Source organism: Urocitellus parryii, unplaced genomic scaffold, assembly GCF_045843805.1.
Source record: "Urocitellus parryii isolate mUroPar1 unplaced genomic scaffold, mUroPar1.hap1 Scaffold_37, whole genome shotgun sequence".
Classification (NCBI taxonomy): Eukaryota; Metazoa; Chordata; class Mammalia; order Rodentia; family Sciuridae; genus Urocitellus; species Urocitellus parryii.
The window spans coordinates 2,596,983-2,623,054 of NW_027553327.1; the positions used below are offsets into that span (position 1 = coordinate 2,596,983).

Consider the following 26,072-nt stretch of genomic DNA (forward strand, 5'->3'; position numbering starts at 1 on the left):
AAGCTACCCCATATCCCTTTTTGCATGCATGAAGGATTAACATCATCTAATAAAAACTGCCTCACTCATTTCCCTAGCTGGATTGGGTGGAGGTTGTGTTAGCTCTTTGATTCCTGGTATGGTACCCATTAGCAAATTTTGGCTATTTGTGAGCAATATGTGTTGAGCACCTTCCTTATCTGTCTCCACCCCTAAGGGAGACTGGTCTTTGCTTCATAGGGTCCAGTATCCACTGGGAATATAACAACCCCCCAGCCATCCTAGCTATCACACTCCCCCTCCCCAGAACACCTCCCTCTTCTATTACTCCAACACTCCAGGGTCTCTACCTGGCCCTTCCATTGTGTTGTCCCTCCACTCAACGTATGGCCTCCACCACCTCCTGGATCCCTCCGCGGATGCAGTTTCATCCTCCCATAAGCCTGCCATCCCACATCGTTGGAGCAGCCTCCTTTCCACCCCACCTTCTGCTCTGGCCAGCCCTCCCCAATTCCCAGACCCCCTCCGGCTGCAGTGTCTTTACCCCAACACCCTCCCGGTCCTGACCTCCCTGACCCCTGCACACCTCCCACGTGGGGGCTTCTCCCTGCATCACTGCACTCAGGTACCCACCCAAGAGGCCTCCGCGGCCTCGCTCGCCCCGCGAGGCGTCCCTTCCCGGTGCCCGAGCTCCCCCGCCCGTGCAGCCTGTCTGAGGCGCGCCTCTTCCAGCCGACCAGCGTGACGGAGCGCGGCGGGCGAGCCTCCGGGGCCGCAGGCGCCGGCCATGCTCATCACGCTGTGCTACCTGTACCTGTGGGTGCGCTGGGGGCGCCGGCTGGCCGCAATCCTGCACACCATGCTCCTTCACCTTCTGCAGTGCGGCGGCGCGGCCCAGCACCGCCCCCGTGTGCCTGAGCCGGGGCAGCCACATCTTCTGCATTGGCGAGAGTCAGGTGGACAGGCGGGGCGCGCGGGGCGGGGCTGGAAGTACCCTCAGCTGCACGCGAGCCCCCGCCGAGCCTGGCAGGCGGGGCCGGGCACGTGGGTCCAGGACCCCGACCTCCCCGCAGTGCCGCGCGTGGACGCCCATTCCGCGCTGGGCGGCCTCTGGGGGACCCGAGCACGGCAGGAGGCTAGTCCCTGCCAGGGGCCAGACGTGTCCTGTGCGCTCTTCTCCGCATCTTCTCAGCAGCCTACTCAGCCTCACCTCCACCCATAGTTCCCCTCTGTCCCTCAGCGGTCAGCCTCACCTCCACCCATAGTTTCCCCCTGTCCCTCAGCGGTCAGCCCAACCTCCACCCATAGTTCCCCACTGTCCCTAGGCGGTCAGCCCCACCTCCACCCATACTTCCCCGCTGTCCCTCAGCAGTCAGCCTCACCGCAACCAATATTTCCCCGCTGTCCCTCAGCGGCCAGCCCCCACCTCCACACATAGTTCCCCGCTGTCCCTCAGTGGTCAGACACACCTCCACCCATAGTTCCCCCCTGTCCCTCAGCGGTCAGCCCCAACTCCACCTATAGTTCCCCGCTGTCCCTCAGCGATCAGCCCCATCTCCACATAAAGTTCCCCGCTTTCCCTCAGCTGCCAGCCCCCAACTCCACCTATAGTTCCCCGCTGTCCCTCAGCGGTCAGCCTCATCTCCCCTCATAGTTCCCCGCTGTCCCTCAGCGGTCAGCCCCACCTCCACCCATAGTTCCCCACTGTCCCTCAGCTTCCAGCCCCCACCTCCACCCCTAGTACCCCGCTCACCCTCAGCGGTCAGCCTCACATCCACCCATAGTTCCCAGCTGTCACTCAGCGGTCAGCCCCAGCTCCACCCATATTTCCCCGCTGTCCCTCAGTCGTCAGCGCCAACTCCACCCATAGTTCCCCGCTGTCCCTCAGCTGCCAGCCCCCCGCGCCACCCATAGTTCCCCGGTGTCCCTCAACGTTCAGCTCTACCTCCAACCATATTTCCCTGCTGTCCCTCAGCGGTCAGCCCCACCTCCACCCATAGTTCCCCGCTGTTCCTCAGTGGTCAGCCTCACCTGCACCCATAGTTCCCCACTGTCCCTAAGCTATCAGCCCCACCTCCACCTAATGTTCCCCGCTGTCCCTCAGCCGCCAGCCCCGACCTCCACCCATAGTTCCCCGCTGTCCCTCAGCGGTCAGCCTCACCTGCACCCATAGTTCCCTGCTGTCCCTCAGCTGTCAGCCCCACCTCCACCCATAGTTCCCCGCTGTTTCTCAGCTGTCACCCCATCTCCATCCATAGTTCCCCGCTGTCCCTCAGCGGCCAGCACCCACCTCCACCCATAGTACCCTGCTGTCCCTCAGCGGTCAGCCTCACCTCCACCCATAGTTTCCCACTGTCCCTCAGCGGTCAGCCCCACCTCCACCCATAGTTCCCCACTGTGCCTCGGTGCTCAGCCCCCACCTCCACGCATAGTTCCTCGCTGTCCCTCAGAGGCCAGCCCCACCTACACCCATAGTTCCCTGCTGTCCCTCAGCGGTCAGTCTCACCTCCACCCATAGTTTCCCACTGTTTTTCAGTGGTCAGCCCACCTCCACCCATAGTTCCCCGCTGTCCCTTGGTTCTCAGCCCCCACCTCCACACATAGTTCCCTGCTGTCCCTCAGCATTCAGCCCCACCTTCACGTACAGTTCCCAGCTGTCCTTCAGCGGTCAGCCCCCACCTCCACCTATAGTTCCCCACTGTCCCTCAGCTGTCATCCCCGCCTCCACCCATAGTTCCCCGCTGCCCCTGGGTGCTCAGCTCCCACCTCCACCCATAGTTCCCCGCTGTCCCTCAGCGGTCAGCACCAACTCCACCTATAGTTCCCCGATGTCCCTCAGCGATCAGCCCCATCTCCACCTAAAGTTCCCCCTGTCCCTCAGCTGCCAGCCCCCAACTCCACCCATAGTTCCCCGCTGTCCCTCAGCGGTCAGCCTCACCTCCGCTCCTAGTTCCCCGCTGTCCCTCAGCCGTCACCCCACCTCCACCCTTAGTTCCCCGCTGTCCCTCAGTGGTCAGCCCAACTCCGTACATAGTTCCCCACTGTCCCTCAGCCGTCACCCCCACCTCCACCCATAGTTCCCCGCTGTCCCTCAGCGGCCAGCCCCCACATCCACCCATAGTTTCCCTCTGTCCCTCAGCGGTCAGCCTCACCTCCACCCATAGTTTCCCTCTGTCCCTCAGCGGTCAGTCCCACCTCCACCCATAGTTCCGCACTTTCCCTCAGCCGTTTGTTCTTGTTTTTCTAGGGCTTTGAATTGTAACATTAGATTATTTATGTAGGTACTTTGTGGGGTTTTGGTTTGTTTGTTTTGTTTTTTTTTAATGTAGGCATTTGATGCCATACACTTTCCTCTTAGAACCACTTTCATAATGTGTTAGTCTGCTTATTTTCGATGCTATGACCAAAAGACCTGACAAGAACAATCTTTGAGGAGGAAAATTATTTGGGGCTCATGATTTCAGAGGACTTGGTCTGTAGATGTCCAACTCCATCTTTGGTGTCGAGTGAGGCAGAACATCCTGGTGTCCTAGAGGGAAGCAGCTTAAGCCAGGGCTCCCAGGAGCAGAGGGAGAGTCTGCTCAGCAGGACAAAGTGTACAACCCACAGGTTCGCATGCCCCCAGGGATCTGCCTCTTCCAGCCACACCCCACCTGCCCACAGTTACTACTCACTTAATTCATACCAAGGTCTAATTTGCTGATTGGTCAAGGTTGTCATGACCCAACCATTTCTCGTCTAAGCTTTCTTGCGTTGTGTTACACACGACCTTTTGGAGGACACATGTCCAAACCATAACATTTCATCCCTGGCCCCCCAAAGCTCATGCTGATCATACAGTGCAAGACACATTTAGTCCATTTTCAAGAGTTCCCAGGGTCTTAACAGTTTTAGCATTGCCCAAAAGTCCAAGCATAAGATGGCCTTTGAAAACCGAGACAAACTCCCAGGGTGAGCTCCTGTAAAATTCAAAAGCAAGTTCCACACAGCCAATATACAAAAGCACAGAGTAGACATTCACATGTGAAGAGAGAGGGGCATGGAAGGAAGGGATGGGACCACAGCAAGACTGAAATCCAGCTGGACAGGTAAGTGCTGTAGCTGCATGTCTAGCAGCTGGACACACGGGGACTTGTGCAGCTCTGCCTGGGGCTTTGCAGTTGCCCCCCTGTTGGCTGGCCTGGGCTTGGTCCCTGCAGCCTTTCTCAGCATGGTGCCTGCACTGGCACTTCTTCATCCTGGGGGACTGAGGCTTCCTCCTCACATCTCCACGAGGAGTCCTTTCAGGGACAGCTGCAGGAACCCTGACCCTGCTGCGATTTCCCTGGCCTCCCGGGGCTTTCTTGGACATTTTGGTGGAAGCCTTCATGACCCTCTGGCTCCAGCATCCTGCCTTCCTGCAAAACCAGCACCACATGGTCGCTGCCGAGGTCCGCTGCCACCCAGAGACCATGGCTACAGCAGCCTCTGAGAGCCTGAGTGGCTGGCAGGTGAGACCACTTCAAGGGCCCCTCTGGTCTCTCCTCAAAGGAATCTTACTTTTACCCTTGGGCCTGAGACAAGTGTGGTCTTCCTAACCCTGAGATGCCCTCAAGCCATGTTCCTCAGTGTCTCTGGTCAAAGTCTTCATGTATGTATTTATTTTATTTTATTTTTATTTTTATTTTTTTACTTTATTGACAATTTTTATTGAATGTGTTTGTAATTTCAAAGTCTGAGTAATTAGAGTAAAAACCATGGGTTGCACAATTAATAATGCTAAATATTCACCTTGAAATAATTGCAGATAGTCACTAGGAACCCATAAATTGGGGAATGAAACAATAAATTTCATAAAATACTTTTCCAGATACAGATAGAATTGTATAACATCTGTCTGTAGGCTTACATGCCAGAAAGTAATCAACCAGGACACAAGAGGTGATAGCATTATGTTGTTTGATGACTTCCCTGAGGAGAAAGTCTGCTGTGTGTGTGTGTGTGTGTGTGTGTGTATACACACACATATATATGCATGTATATATGTGTGTACACATATACAATAAATTTCATCATAAAAGGAATATTAGAATTGTAACCTTGCTGCTACAAACCTTACCAGTGTGATAAGTATTGAGGGAAATCTACTGAGGTTAAAGAATAAGATGTGATTATCTATTTCTCTTTAATTAGTCATCTTCAGTATCAATCTTTTAATTAAAATACTTCAGGAGAAGAGGTATTCTCTTTCACTGGTACCTCATATCACCTAGGACCTTGTACATTGGAGAACTATTTTATGGTTCATTTTCTATGAGGGCTCTGAGACTTTCCTTGGAGATCTTACAGTACTCTGAAAATACTGGTACCTGCAGTCCACTATGGACATTTTTATTTTGCTATGACACTCAGTAGTCAATTGCAGAGTCTTGAAATGATAGTGAAGCTCGGAATTTAAAATACATTTATTAACGTGTGGTTAATACACTATAAAATATGATTAAAAGTATCAATTTAAGATATAACATATAAGACCAACTAATATATAAGTCTTACATAACATATAAGACTAAGATATAAGACTAATGTTGGTCTATGTATTTATTCTAGTCCTAAAGTATATTCTCACATATAATAAAGAATTTCCATTTGATGTTCAGCCTGTCCCATTAAGGTAAATAAATAAGCATCCATATTTTGTCTTCTGATTTTATTATCTATTTCATGCCTGTTTTTCAAATATTTCTGGATTTTTTTTCCCTATCAAATTTGGTATTGGTGATATGGCTGATACCATTGGTAGCAATGAGATGATTGACATTGACATTTATATCAACATTAACCTAATAATCAGCATCTTATCTGGGAAGTTAGTGGCTATGAGGGTTAGCTGGTGTATTAAGTGGGGTAGCTCACTAATTTTTCTGTCCTTTTTTATATAGGAGAATTTCAGCCCCTGGTGAGGAAGAGCATTTGGAATTTGAAGAAGATGAAGAAGAAGGTGGTGCTGGAGCAGGGTCTTCTGATTCTTTTCCTGCTATAGTGCCTAGTGGGTACAAAAAATGTACATTATATAATTAAAGGTCAGGTGTTTGGAACTTACTTTTGTACTTGTTAGTGGCGGGTAAAACATCTCCAGGTTTGCCAATCTTAAGCAAATTATCATGGCCATTTTGTTAGCGGTAGCTATCGGTTTATTGTGAAAGTATCTTACTATTTGTGTCAGGGATCCTCAAAACATCCAGTGTTTAGTGATTGGCTAGGAAGACCCACAGGACTCAGCATATAGCTGTACTCACAGTTGTATTCTGAGTCATTACAACAAGAAAACACAAGAACAAAATCAGCAAAGTGTAAAGGCACACAGGCAAATTCCAGAGGAAACCAAACTTCTAAGAGTCCTCTCCTAGCAGAGTCAAATATGTACTTGATTCTCTCAACATTCTTTCACACCTGTGAAATGAAAAAATTGTCTATTGGGGAAACACTGTAGAGATTCAGTACAAAAGACACTTATTGGGGTTAGCATGAACCAAAACTAAAGACTCCAGGAAGAAAGCAAGTGTTCAGCACAAACCATATTGTTTGCATGGACGGTTTAGGCACAGTGATCTTCTTAACAGGGCATGATGGGAATCCTGCTGAAATCCAGGTTCCCAGATGCTAGCCATGGACCAACATTGTAAGTAGGCTTTCTAGAGTAACTGTTTGCTATGTTAATTCTTTTCTTTATATATCTAGCTGTTCTTTAAATAATCATATATGATTGTGAAACCTGGACCTGGAGGAACAGATACTAAACAGTTGCCCTTAACAGGGAAATAAAGAATACATAGCAAGTCCTTTTTATTTGTGGAAGATCTTGACAAGGTTGTAAAATACCCTAGTCAAGCACCCTGAGTAAATTTTTTGCCTCTTCCACTTCTATACTTTCTTCTGTTCTTATACAGTGCACAGTTTTTACTTCTGATGAACTAGTTCATTTTTTGGAAGTGTGGAAATAACACTGTACTATTGTGATGCATTTTTTATGCTTTATGGTATAATTAAGTATAATATATATATCATCCAGAAAACTTCATAATTAAAGTCATAATTCAGTAATTTAAATACTCTTTGGTAGAAGACGTTTGAAATATAAACAGTGTAGGCTTAGACAAACAAGATACCTGCGCTTTTGAGTCTAACATCTGCCAATCAGTAGTTAAGTGACTGTACTTAATTCTTTATAAAAGGAGATGTTGACAATGCCTAATTCATAGGGTTACAATGAAAATTAAGGCACCACATACAAAGCATTTGGCATGATACTTTTCATTTGCTGGGGTAGTGGTGGCTACTGTATTTTCATTATCACTTCCAAATGGTGTTAACAGTCCTACACCATAGGATTATTGGAAAAATTACAGTCACTATAAAATGTTATTGTTAGTGTTTCTTTGATACAAGGTAATTATTTCCAATCTGTTTGTCCTTATGAAGAAAGAGTTATATTTTACTTGTCATATTTGTAGGAAATTTCAAGATTGCTGAGATGATGAGGTAAATAAATTTGCTAAAATTTTTCTGTATTTTTTATTTCCTTTTCAAACCACATGCTGTACTTGAAATAGATTCCAGTTCTATAAATTTCTGGTTTGATTATTTGTTCACTAGCTATACTTCTGTAGCAAACAAGAACCTTGAAGCAGATGATGTAAGTCATGAAATGGACAGATTAAGGTCTTTATGGGTTTCAGGTTGCTGAGTTGAAAAGAAACTCTGTAACTTAAGTCTATTTGCTATGAAAGATTAAGCCCAAAGTAATTAGATTTTTGTATTTTGATATAGCATTTTGGTATTTTATTTCAGAGATACAGAAAGCTCACTAAACCCTTCTATTCCCTGAATTATTTTCCTCAAAGTAAGAAAGAGTACATATAGTTCAATTAGCAATATTTGATTTGCGATCATATTTTCGAGGGCCTGTGTCATTATAAAATTGAAAATGTCATTGAAGGACAATTTAACCTTTAACTTAATTATAGAATGGGAAAAAATTGTTATACTGTGGACATCCAAGATTTCAGTTGTGATAAGGCTGTTGTGTCTATATTATCATGGCAGGGTGCTTCTAAGAATTATAACATTTTTATTACCTTTATTTCACGTAATTTATATAATTGTAAGTTTGTTGTACTTTTTTTTGGTACTGAGGATTTAACACAGGGGTACTTTACCAGTGAGCCACATCCTCAGCCCTTTTTATTTTTTATTTTGAGACAGGATTTCACTTAGTTGCTGAGGGCCTCACTGAGTTGCTGAGATTAGTCTTAAACTTGGGATCCTCCTTCCTCAGCCTCCCAAGTCACCTGGATTCCAGGCTTGTGCCATAGCATCTAGCTTATTATGATCTTTTTAAAAAATATTTATTAAGGTGTCCCTTACATATATAAAAGGCATCTTTTTTAGTGTGCAGCTTTATGAGTTTTGACAAACACACATGCTAAACACTACTACTGTTAAACTAATGAGATGAAGTATAATATATGACTATGGTATGACCAAGAGTAGTTTATTCCCATTTAAAATTAAAAATGGATTTTTATCCAACCTTTCTTGAAAAGAATAAAAAATTGTTAAACCTTTCTTTGACATTAATATCATTTTCAAAGCCTTCAATTCTCATAAGACAAACAGTAACTTTTGTGTACTGCTTTAAACACTAACTGGCTTAAGTACAAATAGTAGTTTAATTTTCTTAAGGTAATCTCAGTAGATTTCATTTAAATAGAGGATATAAATTTATAACCTATTATTTATTACCTGAAAACTTATTTATCATGTTGAATATTAAAGCTTCTAAATGATAAACCTAAGTAATACAAATTTAAAAAAATAGCTGGCCAGGATTATATGCTTATAATCCTAGCTACTTAAGAAATTGAGGCAGGAGGATTGCAAGTTTGAGGCCAGTGGGGGCAACTTAGAGAGACTTTGTCTCAAAATAGAAAGAACTAGGGATGTAGCTCAGTGGTAGGGTGCTTGCCTCACCTGTGTGAAGCCCTACATTCGTTTCCTAGTACCACATGCACAAATAGCCATGACACAATTTTAGACAAAATTTAAAAAAAACATTTCTGAGTGACCTAAACATAAGCCTAGCAATCTCAACATTATTCTAGATTTGTATTGGTTATTCATCTTTTATATAGTCTTAGATATGTACAAAAATGTTTTTTGAAACTCAAAATGAAGAGTGAATCTTACTTCTTTAATATCAAACCTGTACTTGTTTCTTTCCTGCATAAATATTCAATTCTGAGTTGAACTTGAGAGTTAAGCAAATATGGATTTCATTTTCAGCTAAAGTGCAGTGTTTTCTTACCCATGCATATAGAAAGTTGAAAACTGCAACAAAATATTCATTGCTGTTCCATGAATATTAGGGCATCCTTATTTCACAGAATTTCAGAATATATTTAGGGTTAAGCAGTAAATACCACCAAAGTATGCAGTTAGACTCTGGCTCTCCGTGCACTTACTTTCTCTCAAAGTCTCAAATTCTCAGACTGAGCCGAACAGTCAGAGCCAAAGTCCCTCATCCAGTCATGTACTTATATTGAAAGGAAAGGAAAATACCATTCAATGTTTTCTGGTAGTTCTCCTAGCTGTATTTCAATAGTTTTAAGGCTTGTTAATATTCTATTACTCTCAAGCAGTTTTGGAAACATTTTAAGATTTCTTTTTTATAATTTGTTTCTTGTTTGTTTATAGTACTGGGGATTGAAGTCGGGGGTGATCTACCACCTAGCTACATCCCCAGCTCTTTGACTTATTTTTTTTTTTATTTTGAAACAGGGTTTTGCTAAGTTGCCCAGGCTGGCCTCTCCTGCCTTAACTTGCCAAGTTCCTGGGATTACAGGCATGCACCACTATGTCTGGCTCAGTTTTTTTTTTTTTTAATCCATGAATCTTGTCACTTGAAGTCAAAAGGTTTTCTCCAGAGCTTTGCAGATATTGGTTCATAGGAAATGTCTATTGAGTAGGCTCTTCATCAAGGCTCTAAGCAACATCTGGCCTGCTTTTTCTTGAAAGTCCTCTGGCCACTCAAATTTTTAACCCAACACCTGTAGTAACTCTTCCTTGCATGCTAAATGGCATCTGTGTATGAAGGATATACCCACTGATTCATCTTAGGTTTTGTGAGAGTATTTATTATTTTTTTCCAGATATGATGGTGACACTTAATAATTCAGCCATTATCCAAATCACATATTTCTGAACACAGAAAAATACATATTTCTAGTACCAGTCAATAAAGAAAATAAAAACAAGAATATATTCATATAACTTATATACAAACAACTTTAATCAGGTATAATTTTTCACAGACCTAGAAATATTATTATTTGAATGCTAATGACCCCTAAGATTTTTATCAAACTTTTAATATAATTTCAAAGTGAACAAACTTCTTATGATTTTACTCTTTATCTTGAAAGGTTGGACCAGTTTCTCAACTACTAATCAGTTACCAACCAAAAGAAATTGTGCATGTGTTTTCATATTTTCACACAATTTGTATGTGTGTACAAATTTCAGATGTGCAGTGCAAATTTCAAAATTTTTCTCTAGTTAGATTTTTAAGACCCATTTCATGTTTTGTGCCATCTACAAAATGTTATGGCCAAATAATGATTTGTCAATACCATTATTTTAAATTATGTTAAAATTATCCCAAAATAATAGAAAACATTATTTTATATATATCATTTTTATTGCATTTTAAAATCACAAAGAAATGTGCACTTAAAAAAAAGTGTGTGACAGACTTTGAATTGGTAGTATCAGACATCTGAATTTAATTACAAGTATGATAAATCTAAAACAAAGAAGATATATATAATCACATACATATGATAATGCTTAGTTTACATTTTAGATATCAGGTTCATCTCTGTCCTAAAAGTATGGACAAAAAATTTTGTACTCCTTATTCATGACATTTAATTCACCAAGCACCAAGGCAAAATGAAGACTGACTCACCTCTTATTGAAGTAAATGCCTGTGACAAACATTTGTACAATATCGTGTAAAAATCCAAGCAAATGAAATTATTCAATAAGCAAACTCAAATCAATGTTTTTAAAAAATATAATCTTTGGTAATTTTCCTCTTTTATGTTCTGACCTACTCAATAATGTACTATTTTGGAACAAAGACTGTCATGCCATTTCCAATTTTGGACTAGAAATTGTCCTTATGGTATGATATGAGATATAAACAATAGAAATTTTTAAAAAGCAAAAAGAAAAAGTTGAAAGAAAAAAATGACTTCCTCTTCTGCATGTGAGAACAGGGTCTTAAGGATCCCTCTGACCTTCATATCCATGTCACTTCAGACTCATCCTCAGGCTGGTGGTCCTTTCATTGTCTGATTCTCCATGATCTCTATGGCTACACAGAGACTACTGAATGTGAGGCCATCCTACTTGATACTCAGACCTTCATTTTTCTCAGCATCCTCTTGGAACAAAGAAGTTGTGGGCGATGGGCGGGGGGTGGGGGGGCTTCAGATGCTCTCCCATTGTTTTTCTGTACCTGTTGCAGGTAGAGTGGTGCTTCATTGCTTGGTCTGTGTCAGTGCTGCGGGGTGCCCAGCAGAGGCAGAGGCCTTACTTGCACAATTCCCTTTCCTCTCCACAGTGGCAGTGGCTGTAACATTCTTGGCTAGGTCAGACGCTTTTACACAGTTTTTAAAACATTCTTGAGTGAACTTGTCTGTGTTTAACAAACAGCCATTTGGGGGATCCATAGCTACCTTCATAAATTGTTTTCCACAGATGAAGCACAATGAAATAGAGCAACTTGAGTTTTTACCCAAGTACCACCTTTTAATAAACAGTTTCCATCAACAAGATGGACTTTTTGGTGTCCCCTATTACAGTAGTGTGGTGAAATGGTTCCAAACCTTCTAATTCATTGTCATTACTTTATCAGAGTTGTCTTTAGGTTTAGGCTTAGAATCTTACTCTCACAGAAAAATCACACTGAATTGAGTAATTCCTTCCAGCTCTTTTTGACACCAGTGAGAGCATGCCTGCTCTGGTTGGTGCATAAGAGGTGGTTGGGGCAGATAAGTCTGAAAAAGACGTGCTTTCTGTGTTCAGTACAACTTGGGGCTCACCAGCTACCAATGTCTTCCTTTGTCTTGCAGTAAAAACTGAAAGTGGAATTAACCAAATGAACACAGTCCTACTGCTCACTGCTATATGAGTGTTAAAGACCTATCATATTGCTATCTGGGCTACTCAGTCTCTGTCCATTCCTGTGAATGTGCATTGCCCAGTGTACAAAGTTCAAATGTTACTCTTTTTTAATCACTCCCTTACTTGGAGTTCTTAGTGACAGCTCAATAACATCCCTGGGATGTTATTGAAAACTTGGTTTGGACAGCAGTAGCCATTTAGAGTTTTCCATATTTAAAAGTATGAAGCATAAATAGTGGCCTCACAAAAATGTCTATATTCTAATCCTGGGAACCTGTGACTGTTATGTTACATGGCAAAAGGAACTTTGCAGAAGCTTGAGATGGGGAGGTTCTCCTGCAGTTCCTTTTAAGGCTTTAGGGACAATTAAAATAAAGATGTTAAAATGGGACATGATGGTCAAAAGCATGGACTCTGTAGCCAAACTGCTGTGTGATTATTGATAATTTGTTTTTCTATGCCTCACTTTTCACCTCTGAAAAATAGAACTAAACTATTGTTGTGAGGATTAGATGAGAGGATTAGGATAGTATGTGGCACATCACAAATACTCACAAGTGTTAGCTATTTCTTATTTACATAGCAATTCCATGTGGAAGAACATTTCTTCTGATCTTTGCTCTAGATCTGAGAGCAGATGATCTAGCTGGAATAGCACAGGTTACACTGGATTGTGTGTAGGGATTTCTTTCTTATCCTTGTTAGTCTTAGAATTTTATGAATGTAGTTGACTTGTTCTCATATTACACTATGTAATTGGATATGTTAATTCTTCACTTAGAAATCTTCCTTTTAATGCATTGGCTCAATTTACAACTATCATGGTTTTATCTTTGATGCAGAAACATGCACCCTTTTTCATCTAATCTGGGAGCTATAGATGGTACGGTATTATTTTAGTATTTGATCTTCTTTTATGTTTATTTTTTCTTCACTCATTGATATAGATTTTTGTATCCATTTTTTACTAGAGAATGATAACCTCTAGAACTGGAAATTCAGTCATTCATTCAATAAAATATTTCTTCAACAAAGATCTGTTTAATCCTTGTGCATACTACAAAAGGAACAGTTCCCACACCTTTCAGAATGCTTATTGTGTAGTCAGCAAGACAGAGCCAAAAGCACATGATTATGATTAGAGATGTGAACCAATGTCATAGGTTGGCAAAAAGAAGGGCTGAGGGAGTTCAATAAATCTAGACAGATTTAGGACTCACTGAGTATATAGGAGTTGACCATGCAGAGAGAGAGCACATCATAGACCATTCTGAAACACCTTAAATAGGCACCTTTCTATGTAATCTATGATCTTAATTACAGTCAGCTTCCTTCATCATGAAGCACAAGGTTTGACATTCTACCTTGAATTAAAAAAGAAATTCAGACTTGAAATTATTGCCTCCATATTAATTTATTTGAAGCATAATGATTACATTAAACCTTACTGTGTAGTCTCAGGCAAAAAGATTGTTGGTAAGGAATGTAGCATCAGCCCTACCATTTCAACTGAAAGATCTAGATGATGACAGGTTATAAAATTGACTTACCCCAAAGTAACAACAAGTTTAATATCAACTTGGAAAAAATAATGTTAACATCAAAAAGACTTTGAAAGTTGTAAAGCAATCATCTTTTGACTGTCAAAAAAAGTAGTAAAGAGGTAAGACATAAAAGAGGTAACATTCTTGGGGTTTTTTTGGGGTGGGGTGGGGTGGGTTCTTTTTTTGTCTTTTTGGGAACTGGAGGTCGAATCCAGGATTTTGCAAATGCAAGGCAGACACTTTGCCACTGAGCTACATCCCAACCCAACATTCTTAATATATAAAGAAAAATTTTAATTGTAATAACCAAAGCAGAATACATGAGAGGAACAGACAACATGAGCTAGTGCGCACGCGTGCACACACACACACACACACACACACACACACATACACACACACACACATTTAAAAATACCCGTTAAACATATAAAAAGATACTCAACTTTATTTTTAATAAAAAACATAAATTAAAGCTACTGTTGGTGAGTCTTAGGGGAAATAGGTACTTATTAATCACTTGTGGGAATAGAAAAATGGTGCAGTTCCTTTGGAGGGGAATTGAGCATTCTCTTACATATAAGTACATACTTTTTTCCTTAGCAATCCCATTCCTGAGAATTTACTCTGAAGATGCACCCGTAAAATACAGGAAAAAGAGGGGGAAACACTTGCATATACACCAGATTCTCTGTTGAGGTGTTTTTTATAATGATAAAAAGTTAGAAATAACGTAATTGCCATATGAAGATTGGCTGAATAAACTATGATACATAGGATACTGTAGAAAATAATTCAGAAAATCTCCATGAACTAATGAGTGATTTTTCAAAATATATTATTAGCAGAATTTATCAAGATAGTTCACATTAGCAGATTAAGGGGAAAGATTTCATAATGTTGTCAACAATGCAGAAAAAGTTTTCAGTTAAGTTTGAAATACAGCCTTGATTTTAAACAATTCTTGGCAAAGGACAGAAAAACATCCTTAACTTGATAAAACATGGCTACATGACATTTACAGCCCAAAATTGTTTAATGATGAATTTGAACAAAACAAGAGTGTCTATTACTTCTTTTCATCAGCATTGTTTTGGAAGCCCTAGCTACTGCACTAGGACAAGAAAACTGAAATATAAAAGGGGGGATGTTCTTTATTTGCATATTTATGAATATATAGAGAATATGCAAAAAAACTATTCATAACTCATTAATAAGATGATGTGGTTCCTGGATATAAAATCTGTACAGACAAATCAATTCTATCTCAAACAAGTAATAGTTGCTTAAAAAATGAACTATTATAATATTTATAGTAGTATTAAATAATATCAAGGACCTTATTATAAATTCAACAAAAGAAATATAACAATTTTATGTAGAAAATAAACCTTTGTTGAAAGAAATAAAAGAATATCAAAAGGAAAAGGAAACTGGAACAATCTTGAAATTAGGGAAAAAGATGGAAGAGTGACTTAATAATTGTTATGGTTGGTGAGATGTTAAATTGTACATTCTCTTTTACTTTTTTCATTTCTCTCAATTGAATTGTTTATGAGAATGCATTTTATAAAAACAGTGAAGTCATTATTCTTTTTTTTCATTTGTTCGTAATAGGTATTCTTGACATTAGATTTATTTGGACTAATTATAAATGCATGGAATATAATTTGCTCCAATTCAGTCCCTTCACCCTCCCCATCCTCCCTCCCACTGTTCCCTTTCATCCACTTTACTGATCTATTTACATTTTTTAAAATTAGTATCTTATAGATATTCAAAATGATGAGTTTCATTATAGTATATTCACATATGTGCATTGGAAAGTTAGTTTGGGTTTATTCCACAGTTTTTCCCTACCCACTCCCCATTCCCTTCTTTTTCTTTTACTGATTTTATTTTTTTTAAATACACGACAATGGAGTCTATTACAATTTTTATTACACATATAGAGCACAATTTTTTATATCTTTGTATAAAGTATGTTCATGCCAATTCACGTTATACATGTACTTGCTTTTTTGCATTACAATTCTTATTACACATATATACCACAATTTTTCATATCTCTGTATATAAAGTAGGTTGACACCCAATTTGTGTCTTCAGACATGTACTTTGGATAATGATGTCCATCAATCACATTCATTCCACATTCATTAGGAGGCTAATCCCCTGCCTCCTCCCTTTCCCTCACTCCCCTCTTCCCTATCTAGAATCCAACTATTCATCCCATGTTCCTCCTCCCTACCCTATTATGAGTCAGCCTCCTTATATCAGAGAAAACATTTGGCATTTGTTTTTTGGGGATTGGCTAACTTCACTTAGCATTATCTTCTCCAACTCCATCCATTTACCTGTAAATGCCATGATTTTATTCTCTTTTAAAAAAGTTCATTGAGTGTAATATATCACATTTTTAAAAATCCATTCATCCACTGAAGGGCATGTAGGTTGGCTCCAGTTTAGCTATTGTGAATTGTGCTGCTATAAACATTGATGTGGCTGTGTCCCTGTAGTATGTTGTTTTTAAGTCCTTTGGGTATAGTCCAAGGAGAGGAATAGCTCAGTCAAATGGTGGTTCCATTCCCAGATTACCAAAGAATCTCCATACTGCTTTCCAGATTGGCTGCACCAATTTGCAGTCCCACCAGCAATGTATGAGTGTGCCTTTTCCCCCACATCCTTGCCAACACTTATTGTTGTTTGTCTTCATAATAGCTGCCATTCTGACTATAGTTGTATCTTAGTTTTGATTTACATTTCTCTGATTGCTAGAGATGTTGAAAATTTTTTCATATATTTGTTGATTGATTGTATATCCTCTTCTGAGAAGTGTTTGTTCAAGTCCTTGACCCATTTTTTGATTGGGTTACTTGTTTTTTGTCAGGGCTTAGCTTTTTGAGTTCTTTATAAACCCTAGAGAGTAGTGCTCTATCTGATGTGTGAGGGGTAAAGATTTTCTCCCAGGATGTAGGCTCCCTGTTCACCTCACGGATTGTTTCTTTTGCTGAGAAAAAACTTTTTAGTTTGAATCCATCCCATTAATTGCTTCCTGGTTTTAATTCTTGTGCCATAGGAGTCTTATTAAGTAAGTTGGGGCCTAACACACATGATGAAGATTAGGGCCTACTTTTTTCTTCTGTTAGATGCAGAGTCTCTGGCTTAATTCCTAGGTCCTTGATCCATTTTGAGTTAAGTTTTGTGCATGGTGAGAGTTATGAGTTTAATTTCATTTTGTTGCATATAGATTTCCAGTTTTCCCAGCACCATTTGTTGAAAATGCTATCTTTACTCCAGTGCATGTTTTTGGCACCTTTGTCTAAAATAAGATAATTGTAATTTTGTGGGTTAGTCTCTGTGTCCTCTATTTTGTACCATTGGTCTACCAGTCTGTTTTAGTGCCAATACCATGCTGTTTTTGTTACTGTTGCTCTGTAGTATAGTTTAAGGTCTCATATAGCGATACCACCTACTTCACTCTTCCTGCTAAGGATTTCTTTAGCTATTCTTGGTCTCTTATTTTTCCAGATGAATTTCATGATTGCTTTTTCTATTTCTATGAGGAATGCCATTGAGATTCTGATTGGAATTGCATTAAATCTATATAGTGCTTTTGGTAGTATGGTCATTTTGATAATATTTTGATTTGAATTAACTTCAAACTTTTGAAGTGGGTAGGATAGTACCAGATTGCTTTGAAAGGAGATTGGATCAGTTATGATCTGTCTTATAGGCTGTTCCTTAGAGCTGGCCTAAATTCACCCTCATCTGATAGTTCTACTTAGAAATAGTGTGCCTTAATCAGATCAATATCTTATATGGGAGTGTTCCCCAGATTGTAGCTGTGATTTTTTTCCAGATGACCAGATTGTTTTTCTGAAAGTGAGCACATTTTTAGTCATGTTGATTAGTTGTTCTACATCACATTGCTATTGTTTCTAGGGTTAACATTAATGATTCTAGGGTTAACATTAAAACCATCTCTCTCAGAATAATTACAAATTTTTGGGTGGTTTACGTCTTCTAAATCATGTCATCTAAAAATAATTGAGTGAGATGCTAATGAGATACTGCAGGAACAACTGCTGTTTTTCTGACAACTGATTGTGAAACCTTAAAACCTGCATACCTTGTCTTTATAAAGTGATGAGTATGCAAAATCTGGAAAGATATTCTATTTTTTTAATATAGGTAGATATGACTGCCATTTATTTCCTATTTAGATATATTGACATTCATATGAAAATATGCAGGTCATTAACCTATTATAATTTCACTATTTACATTACTTTTAACTTGATGAGACATAAATAAAACTTTCATAGTACACAAGGTGGATATTTGATACACAGAACATAAAGATTTGTGAGGAGCTTTTTTGTGGGTTACATGTAGAACCCACGTATTTTAATATTCACTATTTTAAATGAACAATGCATGAAGGGAATGCAATACTTGGCCTATTTTTAAACTAGTGTAAAACCTAATGATACCATCCGTTTGCTTTTTAAAACGAATAACAGTTATTTTAGCCCTTGCACTTCAAGAGATCTAGTCTTTAATTTTTCAGTTGTCTGTTAGGTCAGTTTTGTTTACTAGATGAATGTTAACAAAACTATATGAGCCTGAAAGAATTATCAACCAAATTTAGTCTTTTCTTTCATCTGGATTGGGTTAATTTCACAAGTACAAAAATAGTTCAGTCTACAGTAGTTCTAGGAAACGAAGAATTTGCCTTAATAAAATGTTCACTCAACTGAAACTCTGAGTAGTCAAAATTTCCAGACTGTAAACTTCTCAAGAGAAGGGCCTCATCTTCTCCATGTCATGTAAACTTTCCAAGGTGCTTGGCAGCACTCTGTACCCTGTGGAATACTCAGTACCTTTTTGTTTGATGTTACTGATGTTTGATGTTGCTCCCTTAAAATCTACTATTAAAATGTAGCAAAACTGATACATTGTTCTTTCTGTTTTCTCATACTATAAAACATGTATATCAAAGTGATAATTTAAATAAAACCTTTTTTTTTGGTTGTAGATGGACACAGTACCTTTATATTTATATGTGGTGCTGAGGATCAAACCCAGTGCCTCACATGCAACCCCAGCCCCTCAAAGTGATAATTTATATGAAGAAACATTTAGCATCCTTCACATAAGAATGCTTTTTTAACCTCTATTTATTTATGTGGCCCTGAGGATTAAACCCAGGGCCTTGCCTGTGCTAGGCAAGTACTCTACCACTGAGCCACAACCCCAGCTGCCACCAAAGAATGGGGTTATATGGAAAAAAAAGGATGCTTTGTATGAATGTCTGTTTCATCAGCATTAAACAAACTTAAATTGAACATTGTCATCAGCTTAGCTTTAATTAAGATATGAATGACCAAACCTCCCCCCCCAAAAAAGGTGATTTTATCTTGAAGCAATTAACACAAAGCAATCTGTATCTCACAAATTAGTTGTTTAAATTTACTTTCTAGTGTGGGAGGGGATGAGTCACTGGACAATAATTACAACTATAGCAGTAATACTTTCAGGTTGAAACACTACTGCTTCACAAATGAAATGATTTTAGTAACTAAATTCAAACACAATTTGCTGGAGAGGACTTCTAAAACTTTTGATACAAAAGTATAATTGAATCAAGGGACAGTATTCTCTACACAACCTGTATGTGGGCAGCTACCTTGGGCTTTGCTACAGAAGTGGTACAATCAGATGGATGTAAGGAGAGGCAACTATGGGTGGGTTCAGAACTGCTCAGATAAACTACATAGAACGCATTATAACTTACTAATAGAATAAATACAAAAAAAGGCTTTAGAGGGAAAACTACTGTTGCTTTGAATAAAATAATAAATCTGCCTTTCCTTGAAAATCTATCTTCCTAGCTGACATCATCACCTTTATTTAAATGCTATTTTAAAATTAGGAGTTATAGTAACTTCAGCATTGCCTTGTGTCCTGTAGAGGTTGAAAGATACATTCAAAATGTGTTTGTGACTTAAATTTTATTTTACATGGTTAAAAATGGCATAAGCTATTATATGGTTTTCCTCTTACACACAGCTGCTGCTTCTAATATTAAATGGAGGTTATGTAGATTGAATTCTTCCTAAAGGACTCAAATTCTTTTTGATTCTGAGTTATCTTCAGTAGTTTAGAGATTTTGTTTCACACTGAAGCTTTTGCCCCTATTTTGAGAATACTTAGGGGACATAAAAAGAACAATGGTATGTTATGTTCTAGGTTTCAACAATCCTATTACTTTCTAGAATTTAAAAGAATGGAAGAATCTGGTCTAGCAGTAAGCAAAAGTACCAGGCTTTTATAATTTTATTTAAATCTTAAACCTCTTTAAAATGTACTGTTAAAATTGCCGTAATTAAAATTACAGTTCTGGAGAGCTAGTTCTTAGAAACTTTGTTTTAAAGACAGTAGTTACAGATTCAGGACTTGCTTTAATTGATTTTTAAATAAAATATATTTGAGTATCTATCAAAAAAAAGAATTTAATTCAGCCCATAGTTGCTGATTAAAGACATTATAAGCCTTAGAGTTTCATTCATTCTTAGAGGATTATACTTTTCTAATTTTTTTTATCATATTCCTTGAAAATCAGTGGCAAGGTATGGGAAAGAGAAGAGTGTGTTGTGTACATTTTTAAAAAGAAATTTCCTAATTTTTTATAGACACAACATACCACCTTATATTTTACTGTTATAATGCAATAATGGCAAAAGCAGTAGAACTCCAGGTCAAACAACTCTTGCTACCAATGTAAACTCATTCTCAGAAAACCATTCTCACATGGACAGTGGTTAGAAAAAAGTACATGAATGTGCTACAAAAATAGAGCCACAAGACTTCTCACAAGTAAAAGAAATCCTTTGTAGAAGTCCACAGTTGACCAAGGTCCAGCCTCCTTAACAGTGAGCAACAGGGAATATGCTGACAAGTCACCATCTTCAGTTCTGAGAGTGAGTTGACATGCTTCCCCAATGGCACAAAGTCTCATGACGATCCAATGAATCAACAGACACTTGGGAAATATTAATAAACATTTTTTATGAACTATTACAACAAAGAACTTCAGCAAGAAGGAAAATGAAGTTTATGATCTTTGAGTAAAAATTTTTAGTGTAACAGTCTCTGCGACCAGATATTGAAAGAGAAAAGAAAATCAAGCTTATAAAACACCATTTCTCTGTTATCAACTGGAATACACTAAAAATAGGATAATGGAAATACATGTTCTTAAAGCATTTCCACAGGAAATGTCCATAATTATGACATTCTAAATCATTTAGCAATTGTATATGCTACATTAACTAAAACAAATGTATTCCTTATTGCACATTTTAAAATTGGAAGGATACTCTAGCTTAAGTGGGGGATATTTAGGGGGAAAATATTTTGGCTCAAAATGTATACTGCACCAAGGCAGCTTCATTCTAAAAACATAAACCATTTAAAATAAACTTTTATATTTTGAAGCCAATAATCCTTTAACTTGATGAATAGTTTATAGTCCATTTTCTGACTAAGTGTCAAAGGTTAATTTTATGGGCCCTGTTTTAAGGCCTGTGAACAGCCCTCACTAATCTGAGAATTAGGTGTAGGTGGAGGTTCATCTTTAAAGCCTGAAGGCATTAAGTCTTTTGCAGCAGGTGGTGGCCCATAGTCTTGGGGACCATGAGTTGGAGGTGGTAATGGGGCACCAGGAATGAAGTACTCTCTTGGGCCAAATGAGCCTAAAGGTCTAAATGGTGCTGGTGCGGGTCCTGGAAAAAAATCACGAGGGTCAAAAGGCAAATCCCATTTTCCAGGTGGAACACCTGGTGCATATTCTCTGAAGCCTATTGGTGGACGCATACCAGGACCTGGAAAATAAAAAGGAAGTTATGTAAATACCCAGAAATTTCTGAACTAGGGTGATTTCAAGTATGTTAATATAGTCTTTAATTTCTCCCAAGCCTAGAACATCAACTGGTGAACATCCTGACTTGCCAGATGAGGCAAACTGAGATGGAACAAGTTTAGTTATAGCCTTTGACCAACCAGCCATGAAGCAACATATTAAGGATTTAAACATGGCTCTACCTAGCTCCAGGCTTGTCTTTTTTCTTTCCCTACTATATAATTGCAGAATTATTTCTATCTCACAAGAGCTCCATTTATATTTGGAAGTACTATATTACCATGACAAGATGATAGATCATGAAATAAGAACTTTACTACATCAAAGAAATATTGATAAAAGGAAATTCCACTATAATTACTGTATCCATTAAAAATTCATGAAGTATTTCAGCATGGACTTTACACATGCCATCAGAATCAAGGTGCATGCCCTCCTGAAAAAGGCCTTCCAAAGCCACCTAATTAAATCAGCAATATTTATTAGGTCACTGTTAAATCCTCCTCTTTAACACTTCCCTCTGACTTTTCTCAAGGTAAGGAGGGTTTGACTTTTCTATATTCTATAACCTACTGCTTATGCTTCCATTATGGGTGATTACAAACTTTATGTTATAGGATTTTCATATCTGTGACAAAATTTTAAGTTATGGCATGTGTCTCATCCACCTTTCCATCTATTGCAGTGCATATCAACAGATTTTCAACAAACATCTGCAGAAGTAATATTTCTGGCTTTTCTGTATATAGCCCCTTATCCTTGTCTATGAGAGATAGCTATTGCCTATCTCAGTATAAGATTATGTAGTGTCCCATATGTCCCAGAAAACTGGAGGAAAAGTTAAAATGTACTCAGCTTTATCCTTTCATTGTTAAGACCTGAGATAGCAACCAACTGTTTTAGCAAGCAATAGAAATGAAAGATGAATGTGATTTATAAGTCAATCACTACTGTTCAGATCATCATACCAAACGGTGGAGGAATTGGCCGAGGCCCAAAAGGCCCACCAAGCTGACGTGGCGGTCCATACCAAATGGGAGGTGGTGGAGGCCGTCCCATCGGGGGTCCCATGAAGGGTACCCCTGAGAAAGGAGGGGGCCCTTTCATAGCCATATGAACCTGCAATTTAAGATTTGAAAGCAGTTAAAAGTTTTAAAATTCCTATGTATTAAGACAAAGTACCAACACCGATAAAAGCTAAAACCCAAAACAGGCACCTGTCCAGAGAACACCATCAGTGCAACAAAACTACCCACCCCTCCTGTGTATTCCCACCGACAGCTTACAGAAGTTGGAAGGATGCCACAAGAGGGAGCAGTTTGTTACTGATTATATCTGCACAGGAAAGGGAAAGGCAAGAGGACTGGCAGAGGTTATTAACAGAGGTGATTTCTGACCAGTATGTCATGCTGTATTCACTACAATCTATTTCAAAGGGAGTCCCCCCTCCCCATCACTTCCCTTTCATCACAATAGCTCATTACTTCCATATTAAGAATGAACAGAATAAAATGAAAAATCCATTCTCTACCCATGTAATAATAGCTACTATTCAGAGTATCTTCAGTAAGTCTTTCATATATTATTCAACCTCTGAGATCTTTAAGTAGACTGTCTTATTTTAAATAAGAGGGAACAAAAGCAAATGGAATATCATAATTTGTTGAAGGCCACACTGCATATTAAAGGAACTCAATCCCAGGTTTGCCTCCTAGCCATGCTTTTCCCACCTCTACTCCTCTCTAACAATGGGTCTTTGCTCTCTTTTAAATCTTCTACTACAAAGGGATTTGGGGTCTTATCTAAGGTGCCCTTAGATTTCTCTAGAGATGTATATTCCTGGAATATATATACACTGTAACTTGAGAAGTATTTTCCATCACAGTGCTATATACACAAATTAGGAAGACAAGGCTTTAATATTTACTTTCCTTTACTGTACACCATTTGAGATATTGATTTATCATTTCCTATGAGTAGTGGGTTTGAAACTAAACAATTAAAAATTTATTTTATTATAGAGCTGCAGAAGACCTACCGGATATAATAGCAACACAGTTACAAGAGAATACACTTATGTGAACAAATGAGACCATTTCTTGGGACTGGCTCAAGAGGTCATTTCAGATGATCATTGTTTCACTGAAACAGTATTTCACTTTCAGAAAATCTGATACCAATCTAATTCAAATCACTCAAAATAGGGTTTGCACAAATGAAGGAATTCTTAAATAACATTCTTCCAAACAAAAATAAAAATGATGAATTATGTAATTTATAATGAATTTACTTTGCCTTAGAACATTCAACACAAAATACCATATAAAGTTAGAGTGATAACTTTTCACATTCTATAGTTCATTATAGTTGTACACACTTAAGCAACATTCCCAAGTTAATGAGAAAAGTAAGCTCAATATTGCATGCAGTTTAAAGCAAACAAGATAGTGTCATGCTCTGAATATCCTTCCCAGAAATGCACAGAATAAAACCCAATTCAGGTCTCAACCTCTAAGTACTTACTCCTACTGGATGCTCAGTCAAAGAAGTAATTGTGGAGACTGAGGGGGTCTCAGGTTCTTGGGGAACAGTTTGCTTTTTAAGAAACAAATGGGATAGTACAAATAGAACACAAAGAAGGATAAAGCAAAGAGCAAGTACTGTAGGAAAGCTACATGTTCCTGCATGACCACATGATTCACAGTAACTACAGAACTTACCTCGCCCTCATTCGTCACCTTAGCTGGAGAAGAACTTCTGGAGCTGCTGTTCATGTGAGCTGGACCACATCCTGGGTCTGTTAGAGATCAAAGAATGGATTCAGACTTAATCCTAACATGAAAAGAATAAAAATCATCCATCCACAATTACAGATTCTTTGAAGTTACTTGGTCCCTTTACCAGAGGCAACGGGTTTCCCAGATGCCTCAGAAGACCAGTACGAGGTAAAGCTCCATCCATTGACCCTTGGGAAAGAAAGACCAGAGCCCTTGTATGTATTTTTCAGAAGAAATAAATCACTGGTGGACAGGTCAGGATTCAACAATAACTAGAAAGCAACATGAAAAATGGGTTGCCCAGGGGTTGGGGTCATAGCTCAGTTGTAGAGTGTTTGCCTAGCATGTGTGTGAGGCACTGGGTTTGATTCTCAGCACACATTTAAAAAATAAAGAAAGATATCATGTCCATCTACAATTAAAAATATTTTTTTTTTTAAAAAATGGGTTGCCCAATATGTAAATCACAATTTATGAAGAGACTTAAGTAAAATAAAGAACTGCCTTGGGTTGATAGAACAGCAGATTAATAAGTACTGGTCCTAAACTTTAAGCTATAGACATGAAGTATGTGTAGGCTGGCTTTTCTTTAGTCTGTATAACCTGACTTCCAATCTTACCAAGACTACAGTCCTATTTAGAATTGGAAATAAGACTCAGTATTTCATGTTGGAAATATGTATGCTACATAAAGTTTAAGGCTACTTTTATAATATTTGGGAAAGGAACACCATAGAGATTTAATTTAAAGATAAAGGTTTACACTTCACAGTGTAAAATTTAAAAGAAAAAAACAATACAGGGACCTCCAGGAAAAAAAAAATGTTTTCTAGAACAGATTTTACAGAAAACATTCACTAAGATAAAGTAAGAAATTATCTTCTATATATTGTACAGGCCCAAATTCTATGTTTTCATTAGAATATTCAAAAGGGAAAAAAAAACCCAAAACCTTGAAGTAGTTTACTATAAAGCAACATGTGAATGCTCACCAAATCCGTTTCTAGGCATATCTTTTTGATTAAGAGTAGCAGAAGGAGGTCTCTCAGCTGGCTCTGCTGTCACTGGAGGGGAACATTCTCCACCACTCACAGGGGATGGACCAAAAGAGCCATTATGGCTCAGTGGACCTAAAGACAACAATGCCATGTTACTACTTTAAGGCAGCTTTCTCACTGACACCAACCCTCGCCTCCCGCTTTAGCAAATCATTCAGATTATTTCATAACCATTACACACAGAAGTAAAAAGTAATTTACATACATTCTGCACCAAGAAATAAAATAGCTCCTTTTACAAAGTGCCCCCTACCTCTCCGAGGAGGATTTTGTAAATTTGGTCTTCCCGGCATAGGTTTTACAATCACGGGTTCATCTTGCCGCACTGCCATCTTTTGGGTCATTTCCAATAGTCTTGAATATTGAGAAAGAATGGGCTGAATTATGAAACAGCAATCTATTCCTTCATAGATAATGTCTAGCATAACCTTAAAACACTATAAAACATATAGTAAGATATCAAAATCACATACTTCTGTCTCAAATTAGCAGCTTCCCTTTTCTCTTCAGCTACAGCTCTTTCTGCAGAACGAGCTTTGAGCTTTTAAAGAGAAAA

At 38.9% G+C, this 26,072-nt stretch overlaps 1 protein-coding gene across 4 annotated transcripts in view; it reads right to left on the reverse strand.

Annotated features, from left to right (window-relative positions):
* Window positions 1–20,285: 20,285 nt before the first annotated feature.
* The window catches only part of LOC144252079 (transport and Golgi organization protein 1 homolog), an 89,068-nt gene continuing 83,281 nt past the window's right edge, over window positions 20,286–26,072 (reverse strand). For 3 of the 4 annotated variants that reach the window (XM_077794638.1, XM_077794639.1, XM_077794640.1), the window contains 7 exons: window positions 25,990–26,057; window positions 25,770–25,870; window positions 25,451–25,588; window positions 24,402–24,478; window positions 24,205–24,276; window positions 22,650–22,800; window positions 20,286–21,643 (listed from right to left, as the gene is read on the reverse strand). In XM_077794638.1, coding sequence (XP_077650764.1) covers window positions 21,324–21,643; window positions 22,650–22,800; window positions 24,205–24,276; window positions 24,402–24,478; window positions 25,451–25,588; window positions 25,770–25,870; window positions 25,990–26,057 — 927 coding nt within the window. In that variant the 3' untranslated portion in view covers window positions 20,286–21,323. The remainder of the gene's footprint in view (window positions 21,644–22,649; window positions 22,801–24,204; window positions 24,277–24,401; window positions 24,479–25,450; window positions 25,589–25,769; window positions 25,871–25,989; window positions 26,058–26,072) is intronic. The other variant, XM_077794641.1, reaches the window with a different exon arrangement.